The 26,472-nt window shown below is 44.1% G+C and overlaps 1 protein-coding gene across 1 annotated transcript in view; it reads left to right on the top strand.

Moving 5' to 3' along the window:
• Nucleotides 1-21,860, top strand: part of elp3 (elongator acetyltransferase complex subunit 3) — a 79,410-nt gene extending 57,550 nt beyond the window's left edge. Inside the window, exon 8 of the mRNA XM_067985252.1 lies at nt 20,250-21,860. Coding sequence (XP_067841353.1) covers nt 20,250-20,326 — 77 coding nt within the window. The 3' untranslated portion in view covers nt 20,327-21,860. The remainder of the gene's footprint in view (nt 1-20,249) is intronic.
• The last annotated feature ends 4,612 nt before the right edge of the window (nt 21,861-26,472 follow it).

The raw sequence follows: 26,472 nt of genomic DNA, 5'->3' as shown, positions 1-26,472 counted from the left end.
GTATCCTACATTACAACAGTGACTACACTTCAGAAGTACTTAATTGGCTGTGAAGCGCTTTGGGAGGTCCTGAGGTGGTAAAAGGCACGATAGAAATCCAATTTCTTTCTATTTGAATTTGCAAAAAAAAAACTTGTTTTAATCTCCTTTCATCATCCCAGCCTGGACTGGATTCAGATCCAGCTCCCTGAAGCAAAGAGCAATATTTACTCTTGAACCCCCTGTGTGAATGTTGACCAGTCTGAGCGGGAAATGATCAGCAGTGAAGTGAGTGTATCCCGGGAGATGGGGAACTGTGCCCATGACTCTGATAGCAGACGCATAACCTGAGTGTGGGCTTTATGGTCATTTGGAGAGAGCTATAGGGCTAATAGTGTTTGTCTTATTACTTTGTGCTGGCAAAGGTCACTTAATAGCGAACATAACTGAGTTACTCGAACAGCCACAGAACAGGCTCCCGATGCTCTGCTGCTAATCTGGATTTTAACAGATGCAGCGAGATGTTTAAAGAGTTAAGATTTCCAGTGTTCAGTCCACACGACCTGCTATTATTGAATCAGCAGTCATTGGGCCTGATGAATTGTACCTGACCCCTCTAGTTAATCCCATCACAGCCTCTCATAAATCAGATTGTGTGTCTAGATTGCACAAAATGATTACTTGGAGGCGTTAGTCTATTACCAGAATTCATGGATTCTGATTTTGACGTGCATCCCTGACACACAGATCAGCAAGTGTTGCCCACAGTTAAACCCAGTGATGTAGTCCTGGGTCCTGAGTTAATAATTATCTGTCTCACTGCGTTGTTTCAGCATTTTGTTAAATTGCCTGTAGCACTGGTTCAGTTTTCATCGCAACAGATGTAAACATATCGAGCATCTGTAGTCCGGAGGTGTTAGAATTCTCAGTCGTGTTTATAATCTTTGAAGTTGTAGTTAGAGTATAAACCAAGTAAAGAGAATTACTGGGAGCTACATTTCATCTATCTGATAGCATTGCCCATCATTTAAAGGTTGCTGATTATATATAGATTAAAATCCAATAGTTTTCAGTACAGATGAGATCCTGCCTTCAATTTTGTTTCCCTTCCCTACTTTTCCCTTCAGTTTCCCTTTCTTACCCGTTCTTTCCTGAAGACTGACTTACACTGAGGTACAAGTTTGTAATGGGTAGGTAGGAAGAAGCATGGTAACAGTGCATTAGATATCGGAGTGAACTACAGGCCACTAATTCCTCTGAGGGGTTCAGTCTATGAAGTAAAGGAGCAGAGAACCTGACAGAAAGCCCTGAAGATGGTGGGAGGGTTTATTTTTAATACTTCACCCAGTGTAAAGCGGGTACAGTGATATTTAGGGTAAAAATCCTTAACTGCATCACATCATGAGAATGGAAAAGGCTGGTGTAACCTTTTAAAATTGTGTACAGTGTAACCCATCTGTAATCAAAAATAGGAGTCAGGGCTTAGAGTTGGGATTAGAGTAGACAGGGCTGATGGCCGGCGCGGACACGATGGGCCGAAGGGCCTCTATCCGTGCTGTATAACTCTATGACTCTATATGTTTGCCATTGTGTGGTGCGTTTTAGGAACAGGAGAAGGCCATTCAGCCCCTTGAGCCTATTCCATCATTCAATTAGATTATTGCATGATCTGTATCTTAACACCATTTACATGCCGTTGCTCCATATCCCTTGAACCCTTGCCCAAAAAATATCTATCAATCTCAGTCTTGAAAGCTCCAACTGATCCCCAGCCTTTTAGGGGAAGAGTGTTCCAGATTTCCACTAGCCTTTGTGTGACCTCCTGATTTCACTCCCAATATCTCAAAAGCACGTCATATAATGAATTACAAAAATGCAGTAACATTTTGGCTATTTCAAGTAGATTTTGAAAAGGCTACTGAACCATTGACATTATATTTAAAAAAAACTTTTGTTCTCTAACTAAAAACCATAATGCCCCAAGTTGTAGCCTAATTGGGTTGTCACTCTCTTGATAATCAGCCATATACATGGTATATAACTGAGAAGCAAGCCTTACCAAGGTACTACAATAATTAAAATTTGATTAATTACAGGAACATTATCATTTATTTCACAAATAACATGTTCACTTATGGGTCACAAACTGAAGAGCATTCTCTCTACTTTTCCCTGTCCTCGATACGGCTATCTCCCCTGCGTGGAATAGAGTTTATATCAAAGATAAAATGTGCTGAAACAGTTACTTTCCTGGGTTTATCTCCAACTACCATTCTCTTTCACTCTCTGTGTAAGGCAATCCTTGATTCTTTCTCTCTCTCTATGGTTCTCACATATCCAGTCTCTCTCTCTCTCTGAAAATAAGCCTTGGCGAATAGTTTTCTGGCTCAAACATACCTGAAAAAAGATTCAGAAATTCGTGCTCTGCCTTATTTTTCAAACTTTACGAAAAGCAACCTCTCAGTTATTGCTATTGCCTCTGTGTCCCTCTCCTGTAAATTACTGATGAGGTGCTCATGCACACACAGAGAAGCCATTTGTTTCAGTGAAACAAGAAAGCACAGTTAGGGGAACAAGCAATAAAGAAGGGAACGAGGTGTGCTGCAGTGTATGGAATTGAGCCATTCAACCAGAAAGGTCCCACGTTCAGTCTCCAGTCTGTGTTAATTTACCTGATCTCAGTTTAGACGATGTTGAGCATGTTACAATTGGTCCCAAAGAGGGGAAAGTCGGCATGACTCCCACTCCTGCTTGTCTGCACGCACGTGTGTCAGAGTGCGCGCACGTGTGTCTGTGAGTGTGTGTGTGTGTGTGAAAACCTGGTTTGGCTCTGAGGTCTTGTGAAGAATCTGCCAACACTCACTGTCTGCTCACATACGAAGAATATGCTCTTGGGTGAGAGATCAGAGGGCAGCTTTAATCTATCAAATGGACCCTATCATAAGGCGCGGCAGTCAAGAGAAGGGGGAGAAATTGGAACAGTGTGTTATGCCGCTGAATAAACAATGGTCCTAGTACAGCCCCCATCACCACAAAAAATTCAGAAGTAGCAAGAAAGATTCTCTCTAATTGTATGAGTTGTATGAAGCCTATTGTGACAGGTCGCGAGAGGAGCAGGAATAGGTCTTGTGCATAGTCAGCCTCGAGCTGCTACTTTTTGCTGTTTGATGGTCTAGGTTTTTGAATGATTTTTATATTTCCGGTGGAGCTGAGTGAAGCTCAGGATGACGTTCCTCTCACTGACCTGGTGAGGTTTCTGACCCAGGAGGTTGAGGTTGCTCAATACGGCTGGTATCGATTGTAGGAAACGATCGTCAGCAATCATCTGCAGGAGAGACACATTCAAATGTTTTATTGCTGTCGCAAATGCAGCTCCTGTGGATTGTCTCTTGAAGTTTACGCTCTCTCCACCCTCATTGTAACATGACTTTTGTTGGTCAGCAGTGAAGGTGATCTCTTTAATGAGGCTGTAAAGGGCATATGTGAGGATGTTGGTATCAAATTGAGGACACTGTTGATTAACCTCCAGTTATACCTTCGTATACTATGTCTATCCTCACTGTTTGTTTCTGCAATCCCAAGGTAACTGTTACCCAGCAGGGGAGTAAAGCCCATTGTTTCACATACAACTAATTTTACAACACCAAGTTATAGTCCAGCAATTTTATTTTAAATTCACAAGCTTTCGGAGGCTTCCTCCTTCCTCAGGTAAATGTTCAGGAGCTCCTCGAAGCCTACGCATTTATACATAAATGTATAAATGCGTAGGCTTCGCATTTATATTCATGTATAAATGCGTAGGCTTCAAGGAGCTCCTGAACATTTACCTGAGGAAGGAGGAAGCCTCCGAAAGCTTGTGAATTTAAAATAAAATTGCTGGACTATAACTTGGTGTTGTAAAATTGTTTACAATTGTCAACCCCAGTCCATCACCGGCATCTCCACATCATCACATACAACTAGTTCTGCATAGTACCTTGTAGAGAAAAGAAAGAGGCCTGATTAAGTAGTCATCTAAAAGAATTATTTTTCCTGCCATTGACTGGTCATATGTGCACATCAATTTGAGCATCCCCACAGAAGGATTGAATCCATCCTCCTCCAACATCTCTCCTCCGTTGACCAGCTGGGTGGGACTGCGCTCGCTTGGTTCCAGTCTTATCTATCCAGTCATAGCCAGAGCATCACCTGCATCGGCTTCTCTTCCCACTCCCGCACTGTCACCTCTGGAGACCCCCATGGATCTATCCTTGACCCCCTCTGATGCAATTGCAGCACTAATGAACGAGTAACATATGGGTCAGTTTTACTAGATGTTGGGTGTGGGTTTTTTTACACTGCATCGCTGCTGTAAAACTGCGGGCTTAGGTTTCCAATTTGAAAGTAATTCCAATTCTAACACCTCGAGGTATGGGTCTTGCACACTTGGCCTTCACTTGAGTAAGTCTGAATGCTGCAAAGCCACCTTTTTAAGCTGACATTTTTTTTAAAATTTAAAGAGCCATTATAGAATCATACAGCATAGAAGGAGGCCATGCGGCCCATCGTGCCTGTACCAGTTCTTTGAAAGAGCTATCCAATTAGTCCCACTCCCCCTGCTCTTTCCCCATAACCCTGCAAATTTTTCCTTTTCAAGTATTTATCCAATTATTTTTAACTTTAAAAATGCCACCTTTGTTCCTTTTCCCTCACTCATTTCAAATGCCAACTCCTTCGTACTGAGTGCCTCCTCAGCTTTCTTCTCTTTCCCTCTTTTCTGACTATCTCACATCGGGGGTTAAATTCAATAACCCTCGAATCCGGGCACGGGAGTCGTGGTGCGCGATTAACCCGCGCCCGGTCGTTGAGATGTAGGCTGTACATAACATTCCTGCTGCCTGCTCATTTACCTGATTGCTGCGAGCAGCCAGGCCTAGCTACACTGTTGAATGGCTGCTCGCCAGTTGTGGCACCCATCCCGCCCCCGATATCGCGCAAGTGGCTAGAACCTCTTAAAGGCTGCCTGCACCTCTAATTTGCAAAAAAAAAAGATATAGGTCTGCACGGAGTCTGAATGGAGATCAGAAATCGCATATGTAAAACACAGATACAGGTCCCGTCCCTATGTTTACAAACTGATGAGTTATGTTAAAACATTGAATAAAGGTTGTGCACTACTAAATCCCACATCCTCCAATCTGCACGCCAGACCTCAACAATCTGCTAATCTGAGTTTGTAGCGGGCCTAAGAGAGAGCCTGTACCAAGGTTCTCTGATGATGCACTAGAGGCCTTGGTGCAAGAGGTGGACAGAAGGAGGGACATCCTATACCCACAGTGGGGCAAGAGGCCCTCCAGACATATGCTCCCGAGGGAGTGGGAGCCAGCGGGAGATGCAGTCAATGCCAGGCGCATAAACCCTGAACATGGGTGCAGTGCAGGAAGACATTCAGTGCTTTGATACGAGTGGTCAAGGTGAGTGAGGTCAACTGTCAAGTGGCATCTCCTACCAACTGCACCACTAGCTGCATCCGCTTCTCCACGTACTACACCCCCATCACCCACATATCAACAATCTCTTTCAGTACTCAACTCTTCCAATCAGACACTTCATCTCACCCTCACACATTACCACTATGCAAGCCGCACACCCACAACTCACAGGTCACACACACTGGCAGCTATGATAGGCACATCACCCAAACATCCTACAGGACACTCACCGAAACATGTCCTGCTTTCTTGCAGAAAAAGGTGGTGCATAACAGGGGGAAGCAAGTGGCAGTGGCTACACGGAACATGAACCTGCTGTCCTCTCTCAGGATGACAGCATTCCTGTCCCATCCCTGCCACTCTGCCAGTGCCCTTGCTGTTGCCTGTCAGCTAGCCAGCCCACTCCCTGTAGAGTATTGAAACTTTATTATAGGAACATAGACAGATAGGAACAGGAGGAGGCCATTTAGCCCCTCGAGCCTGTTCCACCATTCAATGAGATCATGGTTGATCTGTGACCTAGCTCCATATACCCGCCTTAGCCCCATATCCCTTAATACCTTTGGTTAACAAAAATCTATCATTCTCAGATTTAAAATTAACAATTGAGCTAGCATCAACTGCCGTTTGCAGAAGAGCGTTCCAAACTTCTACCACCCTTTGCGTGTAGAAGCGTTTCCTAACTTCACTCCTGCATGTCCTGGCTCTAAATTTTAGGCTATGTCCCCTAGTCCCAGTATTCAAGTATGGGAGACCTCCAAAAACATGTACAAATGCACCAGCAGCCAGAGGCAATAATCCAGCAACTAACCTGTAAATCCTGCACGATCCCTTTAAATAGTGCTGGTGAGGGGTCCTCCATGCTGTTTAAGACGTATTCAGCTGTGCGCGGTTAACACAGTGCGTTGGCTGGAGCGTTGAGTTCCAAAATGGTATCTATCCTTTTAAATTAGCGTTGCACATTGATCTAACACATATTCTCCCTACTTTACCTGCTGCCGGTGTTTGTTATCTGCGCGTGCGCAAACACCTTTACCAAGATGGCGTCCGGCGCACGTCACTCTAGAAGCGTGCACACTTATTCCGGTCGCTATTTTGGGTCCTTAGGAGGACGCGTAGCATCTACAAAACGGGCACTACACAGCCCAATTTATAGCCCATTATCTTTTCATTGCTGTGTGTCTATTAAGACTTTATTTAAATAACGTCATGGGCAAAATGAGTAAATTATCCCAGGATTTTGACAACTCTGTTGAACCTGAGTGAACATAAAGCTCCTGGATTCCTGTTATCATGAAAGGGCTTTGTTTGAGGAGGATCCCAGTAATATAAATCACACCAAGCCAGGAATGATTGGTGGCAAATGTCACAGTTGTTTGGTTCTGTATTTAAAGGGTGTTCTTCAGTTGTTCCCAGATCTGGCAGGATGAGATTATGTTAAAATTGAGCAAAATTGCCCTGCAACATAAAGAATATTTAGATATTAGAACGTTAACCTTGTTTGTGTCCAAACTTTTAAAAATAAAGCATAATTATTGAAGTGGGTGGATAATTAAAAGTAGGCACAGACCAGAAGAGCTGATAAATGGTGCTGCATATTTGGGGGAGGGAGGGGTCAGGTGAGGGGAAATTGAGAAACCTAAAGAGAAAAGTCAAGGCAACAGAGCAGTGTATGGATTTGGGTAAAGATAAGCAGAGTATGACAGGAAGGGACAGAGTGTTTAACGGTAACAGTGCATCAGTGGAAAATGAAAAAAAAGCAGGGGAAAATGGTAAAAAGTTAAAATTAAAGCCTCTTTATCTGAATGCACGAGGCATTCATAACAAGATAGATGAATTAATTGCACAAATAGAGATAAATGGGTTTGGTCTAATAGCCATTACAGAGACATGGTTGCAAGGTGACCAAGGTTACGAACTAAATATTGCAGGGTACTTGACGTTTCAAAAAGACAGACAAAATGGAAAAGGAGGGGGTGTACCCCTAATAATAATGGATGACATTAGAACAGTGGTGAGAAAGGATCTTGGCTTAGAGGATCAGGAAGTAGAATCAGTATGGGTAGAGATAAGAAATAACAAAGGGCAGAAAACACTGGTGGGAGCAGTTTATAGGTCCACTAATAGTTGCAATACCGTTGGACAGAGTATTAATCATGAAATAATAGGAGCTTGTAACAAAGGTAATGCAGTACTCATGTGGGACTTTCATCTTCATATAGACCGGGCAAATCAAATTGGCAAAGGTAGTTTGGAGGACGAGTTCATGGAATGCATTTGAGACGGTTTCCTAGAGCAATATGTCATAGAACCAACCAGGGAACAGGCTATTTTAAATCTTGTATTGTGTAATGAGACAGGGTTAATTAGTAATCTCACAGTAAAAGATGCTCTAGGGAAGAGTGATCATAATATGATAGCATTTCACATTGAGTTTGAGAGGTTTTTTTTATTCCTTCATGGAATGTGGACGTCATTGGCAAGTCCAGCATTTATTGCCCATCCCTAATTGCCCTTGAGAAGGTGCTGGTGAGCTGCCGCCTTGAACCGCTGCAGTCCGTGTGGTGAAGGTTCTCCCACCGTGCTGTTAGGTAGGGAGTTCCATGATTTTGACCCAGCGACGATGAAGGAGCGGCAATATATTTCCAAGTCAGGGTGGTGTGTGACTTGGAGGGCAACATGCAGGTGGTAATGTTCCCATGCGCCTGCTGACATACTTAAGTCCGAAACTAGAGTCTTAAATTTAAATAAAGCCAATTATGTAGGTATGAGGGGCGAGTTGGCTACGGTAGATTGGGAAATTAGATTAAACAGTATGATGGTAGATAAGCAATGGCAAACATTTAAAGAAATATTTCAGTATTCTCAACGAATAAAAACTCCACGGGAAAAGTGTTTCATCCGTGGCTAACTAAAGAAGTTAAGGATAGTATTAGATTAAAAGAAGAGGCCTATAATGTTGAGAAGTAGTAGTAAGTCTAAGGATTGGGAGAGTTTTAGAAACCAGCAAAGGATGACCAAAAAATTAATAAAAAGGGAGAAAATATATGAAAGTAAACTAGCAAGAAATATAAAAATGGATTGTAAGAGCTTTTACAAGTATGTAAAAAGGGACAGTAGCAAAAATAAATATTGGTCCCTTAGAGGCTAAGACGGGAGAAATTATAATGGGGAATAAGGAAATGGCAGAGACGTTAAACAAACATTTTAAAGCATACCAAAAGCAGTGGGGAACCAAGGGGCTAATGAGAGTGAGGAACTTAAAGTAATTAATATCAGTAGAGAAAAAGTACTGGACAAACTAATGGGACTAAAAGCCGATAAATCCCCTGGACCTGATGGGCTACAGGGTTCTAAAAGAGGTGGCTGCATTGGATATGATCTTCCAGAATTCCCTAGATTCTAGAACGGTCCCTGTGGATTGGAAGGTAGCAAATGTAACCCCTCTATTCAAGAAAAGAGGGAGAGAGAAAACAGAGAACTACAGGCCAGTTAGCCTGACATTAGTCGTCGGGAAAATTTTGGAATCCATTATTAAGGAGGTAGTAACAGGACACTTAGAAAACATAATATGATTAGACAGAGTCAACATGGTTTATGAAAGGGAAATCGTGTTTAACAAATTTATTAGAGTTTTTTGAGGATGTAACTAGCAGGGTGGATAAAGGGGAACCAGTGGATGTAGTATATTTGGATTTTCAAAAGGCATTCGATAAGGTGCCACATAAAAGGCTGTTACACAAGATAAGGGATCATGGGGTTGGGGGTAACACATTATCATGGATAGAGGATTGATTAACAGACAGAAAACAGAGAGTAGGGATAAATGGTTCATTTTCAGGATGGCAGGCTGTAACTGTGGGGTGCCGCAAGGATCGGTGCTTGGGCCTCAGCTATTTACAATCTATATCAATGACTTAGATGAAAGGACCGAGTGTGATATATTCAAGTTTGCTGACGATACAAAGCTAGGTGGGAAAGTAAGCTGTGAGGAGAACACAAAGAGTCTGCAAAGGGATATAGACAGATTAAGTGAGTGGGCAAGAAGGTGGCAGATGAAATATAAAGTGGGGAAATCTGAAGTTATTCACTTCGGTAGGAAGAATAGAAAAGCATAATATTTTTTGATGTGAAGATGCCGGTGATGGACTGGGGAGGACAAATGTAAGGAGTCTTACAACACCAGGTTATAGTCCAACAGCTTTATTTGAAATCACAAGCTTTCGGAGCTTTGCTCCTTCGTCAGGTGAGTGAAGGGTTCCATAAAGGCACAGCATATATAGTCAGAGAACAATGCCTGGTAATTACAGATAATCTTTCCAATTGCCCGTTATCACACCTCGGCAGAGAGATAATCACAGCAATCAAAGGAGTGAATGGTGTTCAGACAGGTTAGTCAGGGACACATTACATCCAAGAATACTGAATACACAAGGGGTCAGATAACAAAGACAGAGAGAGAGAGAGAGAGAGAGAAACCCGAAAGGCAGAGAGAGAGAGAGAGAGAATGACCAGTTGTATAAAAAAAGATAACCTTTTTTCGCTGGTGGGGTTACATGTAACGTGACATGAACCCAAGATCCCGGTTGAGGCCGTCCTCATGGGTGCGGAACTTGGCTATCAATTTCTGCTCGACAATTTTGCGTTGTCGTGTGTCTCGAAGGCCGCCTTGGAGAACGCTTACCCGAAGATCGGAGGCTGAATGTCCTTGACTGCTGAAGTGTTCCCCGACTGGGAGGGAACCCTCCTGTCTGGCGATTGTTGCGCGGTGTCCGTTCATCCGTTGTCGCAGTGTCTGCATGGTCTCGCCGACGTACCATGCTCCGGGGCATCCTTTCCTGCAACGTATGAGGTAGACAACGTTGGCTGAGTCACAGGAGTATGAACCATGTACCTGGTGGGTGGTGTCCTCTCGTGTGATGGCGGTATCTGTGTCGATGATCTGGCATGTCTTGCAGAGGTTGCCGTGGCAGGGTTGTGTGGTGTCGTGGACGCTGTTCTCCTGAAAGCTGGGTAATTTGCTGCGAACGATGGTCTGTTTGAGGTTAGGTGGCTGTTTGAAGGCGAGTAGTGGAGGCGTGGGGATGGCCTTAGCGAGGTGTTCATCGTCATCGATGACATGTTGAAGGCTGTGAAGAACATGGCGTAGTTTCTCTGCTCCGGGGAAGTACTGGACGACGAAGGGTACTCTGTTGGTTGTGTCCCGTGTTTGTCTTCTGAGGAGGTCTATGCGATTTTTCGCTGTGGCCCGTTGGAACTGTCGATTGACGAGTCGAGCATCATATCCCGTTCTTATGAGGGCATCTGTAGGTGTCCATCGCGTTCCTCCTCGTCTGAGCAGATCCTGTGTATTCGCAGGGCCTGTCCATAATGGATGGCCTCTTTGACGTGGTTAGGGTGGCAGCTGGAAAAGTGGAGCATCGTGAGGTTGTCTGTGGGCTTGCGGTAGAGTGAGGTGCTGAGGTGCCCGTCTTTGATGGAGATTCGTGTGTCCAAGAATGAAACCGATTCTGAGGAGTAGTCCATGGTGAGTTTGATGGTGGGATGGAATTTTGGAATTTGTTGATGTTATCGTGTAGTCTCTTCAGTGATTCTTTGCCGTGGGTCTATAGAAAGAAAATGTCGTCGATGTATCTGGTGTATAGCGTTGGTTGGAGGTCCTGTGCAGTGAAGAAGTCGTACTTTTGAACTTGTGCATGAAAATGTTGGCGTATTGGGGTGCGAATTTGGTCCCCATGGCTGTTCCGTGTGTTTGGGTAAAGAACTGGTTATCGAAGGTGGAGACATTGTGATCCAGGATGAAGCGGATGAGTTGTAGGATGGCGTCTGGAGATTGGCTGTTGTTGGTGTTGAGTACTGAGGCTGTTGCAGCGATGCCGTCATCGTGGGGGATACTGGTGTAGAGTGCCGAGACGTCCATCGTGGTGAGAAGTGTTCCTGGTTCAACTGGTTCGTGGGTGCTGAGTTTTTGTAGGAAGTCTGTAGTGTCGCGACAGAAGCTGGGGGTTCCCTGTACGATGGGTTTCAGGATGCCCTCGACATATCCAGAGAGGTTCTCACATAGGGTTCCGTTGCCTGATACGATAGGACGTCCGGGTGTGTTGGCTTTGTGTATCTTTGGGAGGCAGTAGAAGTCTCCCACGCAGGGAGTACGTGGGATAGGAGTACGTGGGATGAGAGCGCGTAGGATGCTTTGAAGATCTGGATCGAAGGTCTTGATCAGTTTGTTGAGCTGGTGGGTGTGTTCTTTGGTCGGATCTGTAGTGTTCCTGGTTGTCCAGTTGTCGGTATGCTTCTTTGCAATAGTCCGTTCCGTTCTGTTCTGTAGGACGATGGCTCCTTCTTTGTCCGCTGTTTGATGACGATGTTGCGGTTGGTCTTGAGAGCGTCGATGGCGTTGCGTTGTGCTCGGGTGACATTCTGGACTGTCTTGTGATTGCGGCTGATGAATCTGGCGTTGACGCATCTCCTCAGAAGACAAACACGGGACACAACCAACAGAGTACCCTTCGTCGTCCAGTACTTCCCCGGAGCAGAGAAACTACGCCATGTTCTTCGCAGCCTTCAACATGTCATCGATGACGATGAACACCTCGCTAAGGCCATCCCCACGCCACCACTACTCGCCTTCAAACAGCCACCCAACCTCAAACAGACCATCGTTCGCAGCAAATTACCCAGCTTTCAGGAGAACAGCGTCCACGACACCACACAACCCTGCCACGGCAACCTCTGAAAGACATGCCAGATCATCGACACAGATACCACCATCACACAAGAGGACACCACCCGCCAGGTACATGGTTCATACTCCTGTGACTCGGCCAACGTTGTCTACCTCATACGTTGCAGGAAAGGATGCCCTGGAGCATGGTACATCGGCGAGACCATGCGACAACGGATGAACGGACACCGCGCAACAATCGCCAGACAGCAGGGTTCCCTCCCAGTCGGGGAACACTGCAGCAGTCAAGGACATTCAGCCTCCGATCTTTGGGTAAGTGTTCTCCAAGGCGGCCTTCGAGACACACGACAACGCAAAATTGTCGAGCGAAATTGATAGCCAAGTTCTGCACCCATGAGGACGGCCTCAACCGGGATCTTGGGTTCATGTCACGCTACATGTAACCCCACCAGCGAAAAAAGGTTATCTGTTGTTAATACAACTGGTCATTCTATCTCTCTCTCTCTGCCTTTCGGGTTTCTCTCTCTCTCTCTCTCTCTCTGTCTTTGTTATCTGACCCCTTGTGTATTCAGTATTCTTGAATGTCTGAACACCATTCACTCCTTTGATTGCTGTGATTATCTCTCTGCCGAGGTGTGATAACGGGCAGTTGGAAAGATTATCTGTAATCACCAGGCATTGTTCTCTGACTATATACGTGGTGCCTTGATGGAACCCTTCACTCACCCGATGAAGGAGCAAAGCTCCGAAAGCTTGTGATTTCCAATAAAGCTGTTGGACTATAACCTGGTGTTGTACGACTTCTTACATAATATTTTTTAAATGGGGAGAAACTATTAAATGTTGGTGTTGAGAGAGATTTGGGTGTCCTTGTACAAGAAACACAAAAAGTTAGCGTGCAGGTACAGCAGGCAATTAGGAAGGCATATTGGCCTTTATTGCAAGGGGGTTGGAGTACAAGATTAAGTAAGTGTTACTACAATTGTTTAGGGCTTTGGTAAGACCTGTTGCACTGCATACAGTTTTGGTCTCCTTATCTAAAGAAGGATATACTTACCTTGGAGGTGTTGCAATCAAGGTTCACTAGATTGATTCCTGGAATGAGAGTGTTATCCTCTGAGGAGAGATTGAGTAGAATGGGCGTATACTCTGGAGTTTAGAAGAATGAGAGGTGATCTCATTGAAACATATAAGGTTCTGAGGGGCGAGTTTATAACTACGAGGCATAGTCTCAGGATAAGGGGTCGGCCATTTAAGACTGAGATGAGGAGGAATTTCTTCACTCGGAGGGCTGTGAATCTTAGGAATTCTCTACCCCAGAAGGCTGTGGATGATTAATCATTGAATATATTCAAGGTTGTGATCAATAGATTTTTGGACTGTAGGGGAATCAAGGGATGTGGGGATCGGGCAGGAAAGTGGAGTTGAGGTCGAAGATCAGCCATGATATAATTGAATGGTGGAGTAGGCTCGAGGGGCCGTACGGCCTACTCCTGCTCTTATTTCTTATGTTCTTATTATGTACAGGGGCCCACCTTTAATTAGCATCTCATGAATTGATGATAGCATAGAAGTACCTTAATAAGTGAAGTATCAGTGTGTGAATGTGTTTCAGAGTAACCATCTATGGTGATTTCACATCTATACAGAGGTGCTCATTAAAAGCTCTTCATAGCTTCTCAAAACATCAGACTTCAAGGCCGTTGCTGTTTTGTGAAGTAATTTAGTAAATTTTAAGCTTGATTCCTCTTTTCCCTGCCCTCTCATTTGTACCTTGTTTGTGAACAATTTTAATCTGGTTTCCTTCAAAGTTTAGAAAGGAGCAACATGTGGCAAGAACATTCTTCAGCTGCATTTACACAACTGTAGCATTGATGCAGCTCATTTACACAACTGTAGCAATGATGCAGCTCATTTACACAACTGTAGCAAAGATGCAGCTCATTTACACAACTGTAGCAAAGATGCAGCTCATTTACACAACTGTAGCAAAGATGCAGCTCACTTACACAACTGTAGCAATGATGCAGCTCATTTACACAACTGTAGCATTGATGCAGCTCATTTACACAACTGTAGCAATGATGCAGCTCATTTACACAACTGTAGCAATGATGTAGCTCATTTACACAACTGTAGCAATGATGCAGCCCATTTACACAACTGTAGCAAAGATGCAGCTCACTTACACAACTGTAGCAATGATGCAGCTCATTTACACAACTGTAGCAATGATGCAGCTCATTTACACAACTGTAGCAAAGATGCAGCTCACTTACACAACTGTAGCAATGATGCAGCTCATTTATACAACTGTAGCAATGATGCAGCTCATTTACACAACTGTAGCAATGATGCAGCTCATTTACACAGTTGTAGCAATGATGCAGCTCATTTACACAACTGCAGCAATGATGCAGCTCATTTACACAACTGTAGCAATGATGCAGCTCATTTACACAGTTGTAGCAATGATGCAGCTCATTTACACAACTGTAGCAATGATGCAGCTCATTTACACAACTGTAGCAATGATGCAGCTCATTTACACAACTGTAGCAATGCAAAGCAATTACACCAAAGTCAAAGCAATGCATTTACAAAACTAGCACTGGACCATGACATGGCAGCAGGATCTGGGCAATGCTGACAAGGCCCCTTTTATTGGGTCCTTACTGATAGGTCTATCCAATTTACTTCCCATTGAAGTTTGTAGCAGTTGTTTATAACTGGGTGACTTGCTCGGCCATTTCAGAGGGCATTGAGTTAACCACCTAGTGTGGGACTGGAGTCACACGTAGGGCAGACCAGTTTGGGGGGCAGATTCCTTTCCCCGAAGGACATTAGGGAACCAGTTGACTTTTTACAACAATCCCAGTCCATGTGGCTCAACACCTTACTGGACAAACTCGCTAGACCATCAGAGGAGCCAAAAAAATCATTTTAAAAGGTAGATTAATGGCAAACCTTTCAGCAATAACAACAACTTGCATTTATATAGCGCCTTTAATGTTGTAAAACCTCCCAAGGAGCTTTCAATTTCAGATCCCTCCCCTATCCCCAGGATAGAAACTCTATTAAATAGACATGACTGTGTGAATATGTGTATTATTTTAAAAAGCAGTGCATCTATAGAATGCTGTCAGGATGAAGTCCTGCAGTAATCCGGATATGAATAGTTTCCCATCCAAATCTGCTGAAATGTACCAGAATCTCCGTGTGGAGCTGAATTGAAACTCTGATATTCAAGCTCTGAAAGGGACTGTGCAGTTTTACACCAGGTAATTCCCTGAAGCTACACCAAAAACAAAATGAGATCTTAGACTACCTAGTGAGGTCTAGTTACTGTATCTGCAGATATCTACGTGATTTGGAAGCGTAGAGCTGGTTAGCAGGGTGGCCATTATCGGGCTTGTTCTCCACTCCCTTCCCCCATAACTCCCTCCCAACGGGAGACAATTTACATAATGACGCAGTCTATGACGATATGCTCCATAACACTTGGGTTCAGAGGGTCCTTGTGTTGTCACAAGAACGCCTCTTGTGTAATTACAAGAGAAGGGCTGACAGATGTTACAGTTGCAATGATTAATGATCCTGTGATATAGATTCCCTGGTTGACTCTGCAATCCTGTAACCTCTGCTGAAGTTTTTCCCTGCAGAAAACTCAGTAACTCCAAATGCAAGAATTCACAACACTGAGTAGTCACTGAACCAGCATGACCTCCCACCATTTAAACCCATGGACTTGTTGACTATTTTGCACACTAAAAGCTCCTTGTTTTCTGTTAGTTTTTAATACCATGAGTTGATGGGTTTTATTCCTCAAATACTGTGAATCTTGTAGTCATTCTAAGGCTGTAAAGTAAATCTCCAGCCCTATGTTTAAAAAGGGAGCGAAGGATAGACCAAGTAATTACAGGCCAGTCAGTCTAACCTCGGTGGTGGGCAAATTATTGGAATCAGTTCTGAGGGACAGGATAAACTGTCACTTAGAAAGGCACGGACTAATCAAGGACGGTCAGCACGGATTTTTACGGGGAGGTCGTGTCTGACTAACTTGGTTGAATTTTTCGAGGAGGTGACAAGGAGGATCGATGTGGGTAGCACAATTAATGTAGTCTACATGGATTTTAGCAAGGCTTTTGACAAGATCCCACATGGCAGATTGGTTAAAAAAGTAAAGGCCTATGGGATCCAATGGAATGTGGCAAATTGGATCCAAAATTGGCTCAGTGGCAGGAAGCAAAGGGTAATGGTCGACGGGTGTTTTTGCGACTGGAAGGCTGTTTCCAGTGGGGTACCGCAGGGCTCGGTACTGTGTCCTTTGCTTTTTGTGGTATACATTAAGGATTTGGACTTTAACGTGGGGGCATGATTACGAAATTTGTGGATGACACAAAGATAGGCCGTGTGGTTGATAGTGAGCAGGAAAGCTGTAGACTGCAGGAAGATATCAATGGACTGGTCAGATGGGCAGAAAAGTGGCAAATGGAGTTCAATCCGGAGAATTGTGAGGTAATGCATTTGGGGAGAGCAAACAAGACAAGGGAGTACACAATAAATGGGAGGATACTGAAAGGTATAGAGGAAATGAGGGACCTTGGAGTGTATGTCCACGGTTCCCTGAAGGTAGAAGGGCAGGTAGATAAGGTGGTTAAGAAGGCATATGGAATGCTTTCCTTTATTAGCCGAGGAATAGAATATAAAAGCAGAGAGGTTATGCTAGAACTGTATAAAACACTAGTTAGGCCACAGCTTAAGTACTGAGCACAGTTCTGGTCACCGCATTACAGGAAGAATATAATTGCACTAGAGAGGGTACAGAGAAGATTTACGAGGATGTTGCCAGGACTGGAGAATTTTAGCTATGATGAAAGATTAGATAGGCTGGGGTTGTTTTCCTTGGAACAGAGGAGGCTGAGGGATGATTTGATTGAGGTGTACAAAATTATGAGGGGCGTAGATAGAGTGGATAGGGAGGACCTATTTCCCTTAGTGGAGGGGTCAATAACCAGGGGGCATATATTTAAAGTGATTGGTAGAAGGATTAGAGCGGAAATTAGGAAAAATATTTTCACCCAGAACGTGGTGGGGGTCTGGAACTCACTGCCCGAGAGGGTGGTAGAGGCAGAAACCCTCATCACATTTTAAAAAAAACTTGGACGTGCACCTGAAGAGCCACGGACCAAATGCGGGAAAGTGGGATTAGGCTGGATGGCTCGTTTCTCAGCCGGTGCGGACATGATGGGCCGAATGGCCTCCTTCTGTGCCGTAAATTTTCTATGAATCTATGTTCTTACACCTGATAAAGGCTGTCACTAATCACCCAGAACTAGAGACAGCAAGGAACGGGATGTGACAATTTGGTCCATCAGCCTTTTCCTTCCACAGAAATGTACAGTCTATTTATCATGGACTCCGCCCAACTCCTTCAGTCTCCCCAAGGACTGATTCTTCAAGGTTTCTCACTGACGAGGCGGTATTTATTGCCTGCGAATGTTGAGAGTTAAGCACGTAGTGTGGGGCTGGAGTCTTGTGTATGCCACACTAGGAAGGGATGCCAGGCTCCGATTTCATGGTCATTGTTCTGGTACCAGCAACAAATCAACCGATTTATTGAATTCAATTTCACAGCTTGCCCTGGTGGGATTCAAACTCATCACCTCTGGGTTGCTAGCCCAGTGCTATAACCTGTGTGCTACTGTGCCCTGTGTATAACTGAGTAGGATATGCGATGCCATACGTTGTGGACCAGCACCCTTTGTTGTTATGATCTGATGTCAGAGCAACTGTGCGTAGTGCTGGACTGGGCTTGTACCTGAGGGATACCACATTCCTGACACACTACTGATAGGAGAGACTCAGCTCTTCCCAATGGGAGTGGGATCAGTTAGATCCACACTGCACACTTCCAATATAATTGGCTGTTCAAGAGCAGCATAAACTGGGGTCTGGAGAGCCCTGAGAAGCAAGAGAGAAATGAAATAACCGAGGAAAGCAAAATCATAGGAATAGGTTTAGGCCATTTCCACCATTCAATTAGATCATGGCTGACCTTAACTCCGTCTATCCGCCTTGGTTCCGTAACACTGAATTCCCTTGCCTAACAAAAATTTGACTATCACAGGCTTGAAAATTTCAATTGACCCCCCAGCCTCAACAGCTTTTTGGGGAGATAATGCATGCAAATCCTCACCAAAAAAATTAAAATAACCATCTGGAACTGAGCTGAGCTGATACCGCCTAAGCTCATTTAAAATGGGATCCTTACAGCCCACGGTGAGATAGAAATCTTCAGCCTGAATCCAGCCCAGAGGTGAAAGGGCAGTTTAGTAAAAAGCGTTGCGCACAGTTTAAACCAACATGTATATTTTTTTTCTCTTGTTTGTTACTGGCTAGAAATAAATGTTGAAAATGCATTTTGAAAGCTGAAATGAGCCTCGGTCCTGCTGGGGTTAATGTGCTTCCTCTGTCACAGACTGAATTTCCTGTGTTCACTGAGGTGTGAGATTCTTGCGTCAATAGAATTCCGGTAATGTTAATACCCTCTACTCGGGAAGATTAACTGCTGCCTCTGCTGGGTTTTTATGGTTTATTGTGAAACACAGATGTCTGCTAATAATATTGATCTTTTATTTTCCTCCTCTAATGATCCTTCTGATTATTTCACTCGCCAGTCTTTCCTGACGGCAGTAACTCATTTTGCGGATAATTCCACAGGCAATGCTGACCTTCACACAGTACGGTCACTGTCACTGTCACTGGGCTGGGCGCAGCGCTCCCAGAGGCTGGGAATGGGGTCTGCCTCAGTCAGCCAGATGGTGCTGGCCACTGTCGGACAGCTGTGTCAAGGTGGGGAGGTTGTCCGAGTGTGGGGGCAGGAAGGTGTGTGTGTATACATGGGAACATAGGAACACGAGTAGGCCATTCAGCCTCTCCAGCCTGTTCCATCACTTAACTAGATCATGACTGATCCGTACCTCAACTCCATTTACCTGCCTTTGCTCCATATCCCTTGACATCCTTGCCTAACAAAAATCTATCAGTCTCAGTCTTGAAAATTTCAATTGACCCCCAGCACCATAGCCCTTTTGTGAAGATAATTCCATATTTCTACCACCTTTTGTGTGGAAAAGTGCTTCCTGATTTCACTCCTAAATGGCACAGCTGTAATTTTAAGATTGTGTCCCCTTGTTCTGGACTCTCCTGCTAGAGGAAATAGTTTCTCTCTAATTACCCTAACAAATCCTTTTATCATTTTAAACACCTCGATTAGCCCAAAACCGAACACAGGTCTCCAAATGGGGTCTGACCACGGCCCTGTACAACCAAAGCATAACTTCCTCCCCTTTGTATTCCAACCCCCTTGAGATAAAGATCCACAATCCATTGGCCACTTTGATCACTTTTTGTACCTGTGCACCAGCTATTAGTGATTTGTGTACATGGATACCTAAATCCCTTTGCTCCTCCACAGCTCCTAGTCTCTCACCATTAAGAAATAATGTGTGTAGGGGGCGTATACTGCATGGGGGGAAGTGTGTGGATGGGTATATGTATGGGTGTTCCTGAGGGCATATGTACATGTATCTTGTCTTTTGACCTGTGCCTCGCATCTCATCCTGTGCTGCACAGAGACTCCTGGGTTCAGCGCTCACACCCATTTCCCTGTGAGCCCAGAACACCGGTCGCTGCACGTGTGCAGAAACAGTGAGTGTGGAAAAACCCCATCACCAGCTGGAGTGTAGCAGGAAATACTGATCAATAGGGCTAACTGTATCTCTTCTAAATAGAACTCGTTCATGCACTCGATCCGGGGAGAGAGAATCATTTGCTGTAACCCTTCCAATCATCCCCGCGGAGCGCGAGCCGGCGTACCGGCGGTCGGCCCCTCGGAGCGCGAGCCGGCGTACCGGCGGTCGGCCCCTCGGAGCGCGAGCCGGCGTACCGGCGGTCGGCCCCGCGGAGCGCGAGCCGGCGTACCGGCGGTCGGCCCCGCGGAGTGCGAGCCGGCCTACCGGCGGTCGGCCCCGCGGAGCGCGAGCAGGCGTACCGGCGGGTGATGAGTCTTGTCCTGAATTTCTATTCATGTGATTTCTTCTCTGTTCCAGGAGTCGGTACAAGGAACTACTACAGGAAGATCGGTTATGAATTGGAAGGGCCCTACATGGTCAAATGTTTGGACTGAGCTCCCTTTAATTCCCGCCAATTGTCGAACAGGACGCTGTATGAAAATCCTGACCATTATCGTCTGTGTTCAATAACTACCAGTGACTTTGCTATGTCGCACCTTATGGGGTTTTAGCCTCTGACCCCATTGATCCCAGTCTGCAGACCTGCAGATTTCTGTACTGGTTTTGACAAAGTTTGGCTTGTCTGCATTGTAACTGAGAACTGAAAGAGTTTATCGGGTCATTGGTTTAGTGTAACACGAGCACTCAGTCACAAGGCTCATGAGCGGGCTTCACCTCTGTTACAATATTGGGCTGCAGGCAAAGGAGGGGTTTGCATTACCAAAAGCCATTCCATTCGGCCCATCTTATTTTATCCATCCTCCAGTTTCTCAATGCAGCATCCAGTTGTTCAATGATTCCAGGGTATTTTGCTTTCACTACTTTTCAATCCATGTACGGATCGTTCCCTTCGTAAAGAAGAACTTCCTGCCGTTACCTTTACTAGTTTATCCTTTATCTTGCTCTTCTAATTTGGTTTGAAGTAATTTCCTGGACTTACCCTTCCCACACGGTGAAGATTTTCTGTCCATCCATCAGATCTGTACACCGATGGGCTGTGATAGATCTACAACTGATGATCGAAACTCAGCGGTAGCTCTGGGTGTCCGAGCAACTCAACAACAGAAAATAGTTACAGGAATAGCTCAAAACTTCAAACTCCTAAATCTGTGTTTAAAGTTTCATTTTATCGAAACCAGTCCCCTCCTTTCAGATGAAGTGTTCCGTTGGATGATGTCACTGGTTAACTGGTCGAGAGCTGGTATAGTTGGTGGAATAATCCATTGCGAAACGGAGGGGCCGCAAAAATTAATACAATTGAGGAGATGTATTTAAAATTTTAAACTTCTATTTTTAGGAAATTAAACCTCTATTTTGTTTGTCAATGAAAAGGAGAGAATTGTCATTTTTGTGGGTTCAAGAAAGAAAGATCAGTATAAAGGGTTAACTTGTGTATCCCTGCGATGTTGAAGGTTTTGAACAGAGGGTTGACCTGTAGCAGGAGCGAGCTGTTGGACTAAAATTGTGGGGTAGACAAAGCGGGAGTACCTATGAACAACGCGACCCCTCTCCCCGCCAAAGTGACCCCCTGAGCCAGGGTTCTAGAATTGATCTGCTGGAGTCCTGTCTCCAGGCTCCGGTAGGGTTACGTCGTAGATACGGTCAATCTGCAACGTAAAACTGTGTCAAAGGGCTGTTGCCGGTAAGTCTGTTCTCGCGATCCCACAGCCCAGATTGTTCGCAGTTCTGGGACGGTGCAATAAATCGCTTGCAAGCGCGTTCTGAAACTGGGCCTGTAGCGTAGGATCTGGAGCATAGGAATGCTTTCACACAGTGAGGTTAAACAGCAACAATCTCGTTTTGCTGCATAACTTTTCTTCAAAAAGAAAAGAAATTATGATGAAAGTTTGTCAAGATTGAAAATGCAAATGGAACTGGGAGCTTTTAAATGTAATTACTTTTTAATAAAGATTTTTTTTTCAAAGAAAATGTTAATTTTGATTTTGATTTGAAATAACTAAGGGTCTAACCAGCCCCTCTTCTTAACTCAAGGTTCCAGCTGATCACTGACTCCAGGGCTGACTCTGACATGTGGCGATGGGTCCGATCCGAGTGACACGACATACTTCAGTTGGTTAATGCTCCCACCGCCACTTCCCAAATTAAGGCATGCTGCTCTTTTAAGATTTGTTAGCTTTAATTGCTTCAATTACTAGTTTCTCTATTTCGGTCATTTGCCACCAGCTTGAAGTCTATTAGATTCCAATGATGTTCTTCATGATAGTCTAATTATGTTCCACTACAAATGCCCCCAGTTGGCCAATAAGAGTTTGCCTGAGCACTTAGTTGTCAAATGCATCTCCTTTTATTAGATAATGCGACACACATTAGCTACCAGCAAAGCAATTTGTCCAAAACCTCACACTTAGAACCATTTTATTACAGCACAACTACAGCAAAGAGAAACCCATTCATCACACCATTAACTCACTCACTGGAAAATAAAGTTACAAGAAAAAAGGGCAATAAGGGAATGATATGCCAAATTCCCACCAGGACACAAAATAGTGAACGAGGATGCCTAAAGAACAGGATGCAAGCTAACAATTGGAGCCTGTATCAGCTCCTCACCCCCTCCGTCAGGCGGACTCGATTCCTGACCTCTACAGGTCTGTTCGCAATCTCCGTCCTATTTCACCCTGAGCTAAGCCATCCCCATATCCTCTCCATCAAAGAGCTACTTAAGCTGGCAGCGCTCAAAGTAGAAAAGTCACCCGGTCCGGATGGGATGCAGCCTAGGTTACTGAAGGAAGTAAGGGTGGAAATTGCAGAGGCTCTGACCACAATCTTCCAATCCTCCTTAGATATGGGGGCAGTGCCAGAGGACTGGAGGATTGCAAATGTCATACCCCTGTTCAAAAAAGGGGAGAGGCATAAACCCGGCAATTACAGGCCAGTTAGCCTAACTTTTAGAGACAATAATCCAAGACAAAATTAATTGGCACTTGGAAAAGTATGGGCTAATAAACAAAAGTCAGCACGGATTTGTTAAAGGAAAATCGTGTTTGACTAACCTGATTGAGTTCTTTAGTGAAGTAACGGAGAGGGTTGATGAAGGTAGTGCGGTTGATGTTGTGTATATGGACTTTCAAAAGGCATTTGACAAAGTACCACATAATAAACTTGTTAGCAAAATTAAAGTTCATGGGATTAAAGGGACAGTGGCAGCATGGATACAAAATTGGCTAAGGGATAGAAAGCAGAGAGTAGTGGTGAACGGTTTGTTTTTTAGACGGGAGGGCGGGAAACAGTGAGAGCGGAGCAGGGATAAAAACACCGCAGAGCGAGAGTTCACCAGAGTGAGAGAGGACCGACCATGGTCTGATAAAAATCAAAGAGTGACGTCTCAGCTAAAGCAGGTGGGTGATTGGTGGTGAGTATTTCCTTTTTCTTAGGACTGTGGGCTAAGTTACAGTAAAACCGTATAGCATATAACTAAACTTATAATTAATTGACTAAACTTAATTAAATAAATTAAACGAGGTTAGTACTTAGATTAAAATTATAAATAATTTGATAATTTGACAGTGACGTAATTAATTAAATAAAATAGTTATGACAGGGCAGGTGATGTGTTGCAGCTGCAATATGTGGGAGCTACCGGACAGTTTTTGTCCGGGGTGACCACATCTGCAGTTACTGTCTGCAGCTCGAGGAACTTCGGCTCAGAGTTGAGGAGCTGGAGTCCGAGCTGCAGACTTTGCGACACATCAGGGAGGGGGAAAGTTACCTGGACACTTTGTTCCAGGAGGCAGTCACACCCCTTAGACTAAATACTTTAGATTTGGCCCGTGGTCAGGGACAGGAGAGTGTGACTGCGAGTGAGGCAGATACGGGGATCCAGGAGGGAGCATTGCAGGAGCCTCAGCCCTTGCACTTGTCTAACTTGCAAGCTGTGTGGACGATTGCAGGGAGAATGAGCAAACTGACAACAGCACCGTGGTTCAGGAGGCCATTCAAGTGGGGGGAGTAAAAAGGAATGTGGTTGTAGTAGGCGACAGTATAGTTAGAGGGATAGACACTGTTCTCTGCAGCCAAGAGCGAGAGTCCCGAAGGCTGTGTTGCCTACCCGGTGCCAGGGTTAAGGACATCTCCTCTGGGCTGGAGAGGAACTTGTAGTGGGAGGGGGAGGATCCAGTTGTCGTGGTCCACGTAGGTACCAATGACATAGGTAGGACTAAGAAAGAGGTTCTGCTGAGAGTTTGAGCAGCTAGGGACTAAATTAAAAAGCAGGTAATAATCTCCGGATTATTACCTGAGCCACGAGCAAATTGGCACAGGGTAAATCAGATCAGAGAGTTGAATGCGCGGCTCAAAGATTGGTGTGGGAGAAGTGGGTTTCGATTCACGGGGCACTGGCACCAGTACTGGGGAAAGAGGGAGCTGTTCAGGTGGGGGAAATTTAGAATGTTGAAGAGAAAGGACAAGGAAGTAGTACAGGAAAGTGATGGGGGTAATGATAAACAGAGTGTGTACAAACATAAGCGTGCACCAGCAAATGGGGTCAGAGTAGGAAAAAATGGTAAAAAGACAAAATTAAAGGTTCTTTATTTGAATGCACGCAGCATTCGTAATAAGATAGATGAATTGACGGCACAACTAGAAATAAATGGGTATGATCCTGTGGCCATTACAGAGATATGGTTGTATGGTGACCAGGATTGGGAACTGAATATTCAGGGTTATTTAACATTTCAGAAGGATAAGAAAAAAGGTAAAGGTGGTGGGTAGCTCTGTTAATAAAGGATGAAGTTGGTATAATAGTGAGAAATGATCTTGGCTCAGAAAATCAAGATGTGAAATCAATTTGGGTGGAGGTAAGAAATAGCAAGGGTAAGAAATCACTGGTGGGAGTAGTACATAGGCCCCCTAACAGTAGCTGCACTGCAGGGCAAAATATAAATCAGGAAATAAGGGGGGCTTGTAAAAAAGGTAATGCAATAATCATGGGCGATTTTAACTTTCACATAGATTGGACAAATCAAATTGGCAAAAGTAGCCCCGAGGATGAGTTCATAGAGTGTACTCAGGACTGTTTCTTAGACCAATACATTGTGGAACCAACCAGGAAACAGGCCATTTTAGATCTGAAAATGGTTAATGAGACAGGATTAATTAATGACCTCAAAGTAAAGGATCCCTTAGGAAACAGTGATCATAATATGATAGAATTTCACATCCAGTTTGAGAGTGAGGATCTTGGATCTGAAACTACTGTATTAAACCTAAATAAGGGCAATTACAATGGCATGAGGACAGAGTTGGCTAAAGTGGACTGGGAAAACAGATTAGAAGGTATGACGGTAGATAAGCAGTGGCAGATATTTAAAAAGATATTTTATGACTCTCAACAAAAATATATCCCAGTAAGGAGGAAAGGCTCCACGAGAAGGATGTACCAACCACAGCTAACTAAGGAAGTTAAGGATGATATCAAGTTAAAAGAAAAGGCATACAATGTGGCAAAGATTAGTGGTAAGCCTGAAGATTGGGAAAACTTTAGAAACCAGCAAAGGAGGACTAAAAAAATAATAAAAAGGGAGAAAATAGATTGAGAGTAAACTAGCAAAAAATATAAAAACTGACAGTAAGAGCTTTTACAAGTATATAAAAAGGAAGAGGGTAGCTAAAGTAAGTATAGGTCCCTTAGAGGATGAGACTGGGGAAATAATAATGGAAAATAAGGAAATGGCAGAGGCATTGAACAATTATTTTGTATCTTTCTTCACAGTAGAAGACACCAAAAGCATACCAATAATAGTAAATAAGCAAGGGGCAAAGGGGAGGGAGGATCTAAAAATAATCACTGTCACTAGAGAAAAAGTACTAGGTGAACTAATGGGTCCAAAAGCTGACAAGTCCGCTGAACCCGATGGCTTGCATCCGAGGGTTTTAAAAGAAGTGGCTACAGAGATAGTGGATACATTGGTTGTAATTTTCCAAAATTCACTAGATTCTGAAAAGGTCCCAACGGATTGGAAAACCGCAAATGTAACACCCCTATTCAAGAAAAGAGGGAGACAGAAAGCAGGTAACTATAGGTCAATTAGCCTAACATCTGTCACTGGGAAAATGCTAGAATCGATTATTAAGGAAGTAGTAGCAGGACATTTAGAGACTCAAAATAAAATCAAGGAGAGTCAACATGGTTTTATGACAGGGAAATCGTGTTTGACAAATTTATTAGAGTTCTTTGAGGAAGTAACGAGCAGGGTGGATAAAGGGGAACCAGTAGATGTAGTGTATTTGGATTTCCAAAAGGCATTTGATAAGGTGCCACATAAAAGATTACTGCACAAGGTAAGAGTTCAAGGTGTTGGGGGTAATATATTAGCATGGATAGAGGATTGGCTAACTAACAGAAAACAGAGTCGGGATAAAAGGTCATTTTCAGGATGGCAATCTGTAACTAGTGGGGTGCCGCAGGGATCAGTGCTGGGGCCTCAACTATTTACAATATATATCAATGACTTGGATGAAGGAAGCGAGTGTACTGTGGCCAAATTTGCTGATGATACAAAGATAGGTGGAAAAGCAAGTT

Source organism: Heptranchias perlo, chromosome 5, assembly GCF_035084215.1.
Source record: "Heptranchias perlo isolate sHepPer1 chromosome 5, sHepPer1.hap1, whole genome shotgun sequence".
Taxonomy (NCBI): Eukaryota; Metazoa; Chordata; class Chondrichthyes; order Hexanchiformes; family Hexanchidae; genus Heptranchias; species Heptranchias perlo.
Note: the sequence above shows the minus strand (reverse complement) of the source record. Positions and strands in the feature narration are given on the sequence as shown.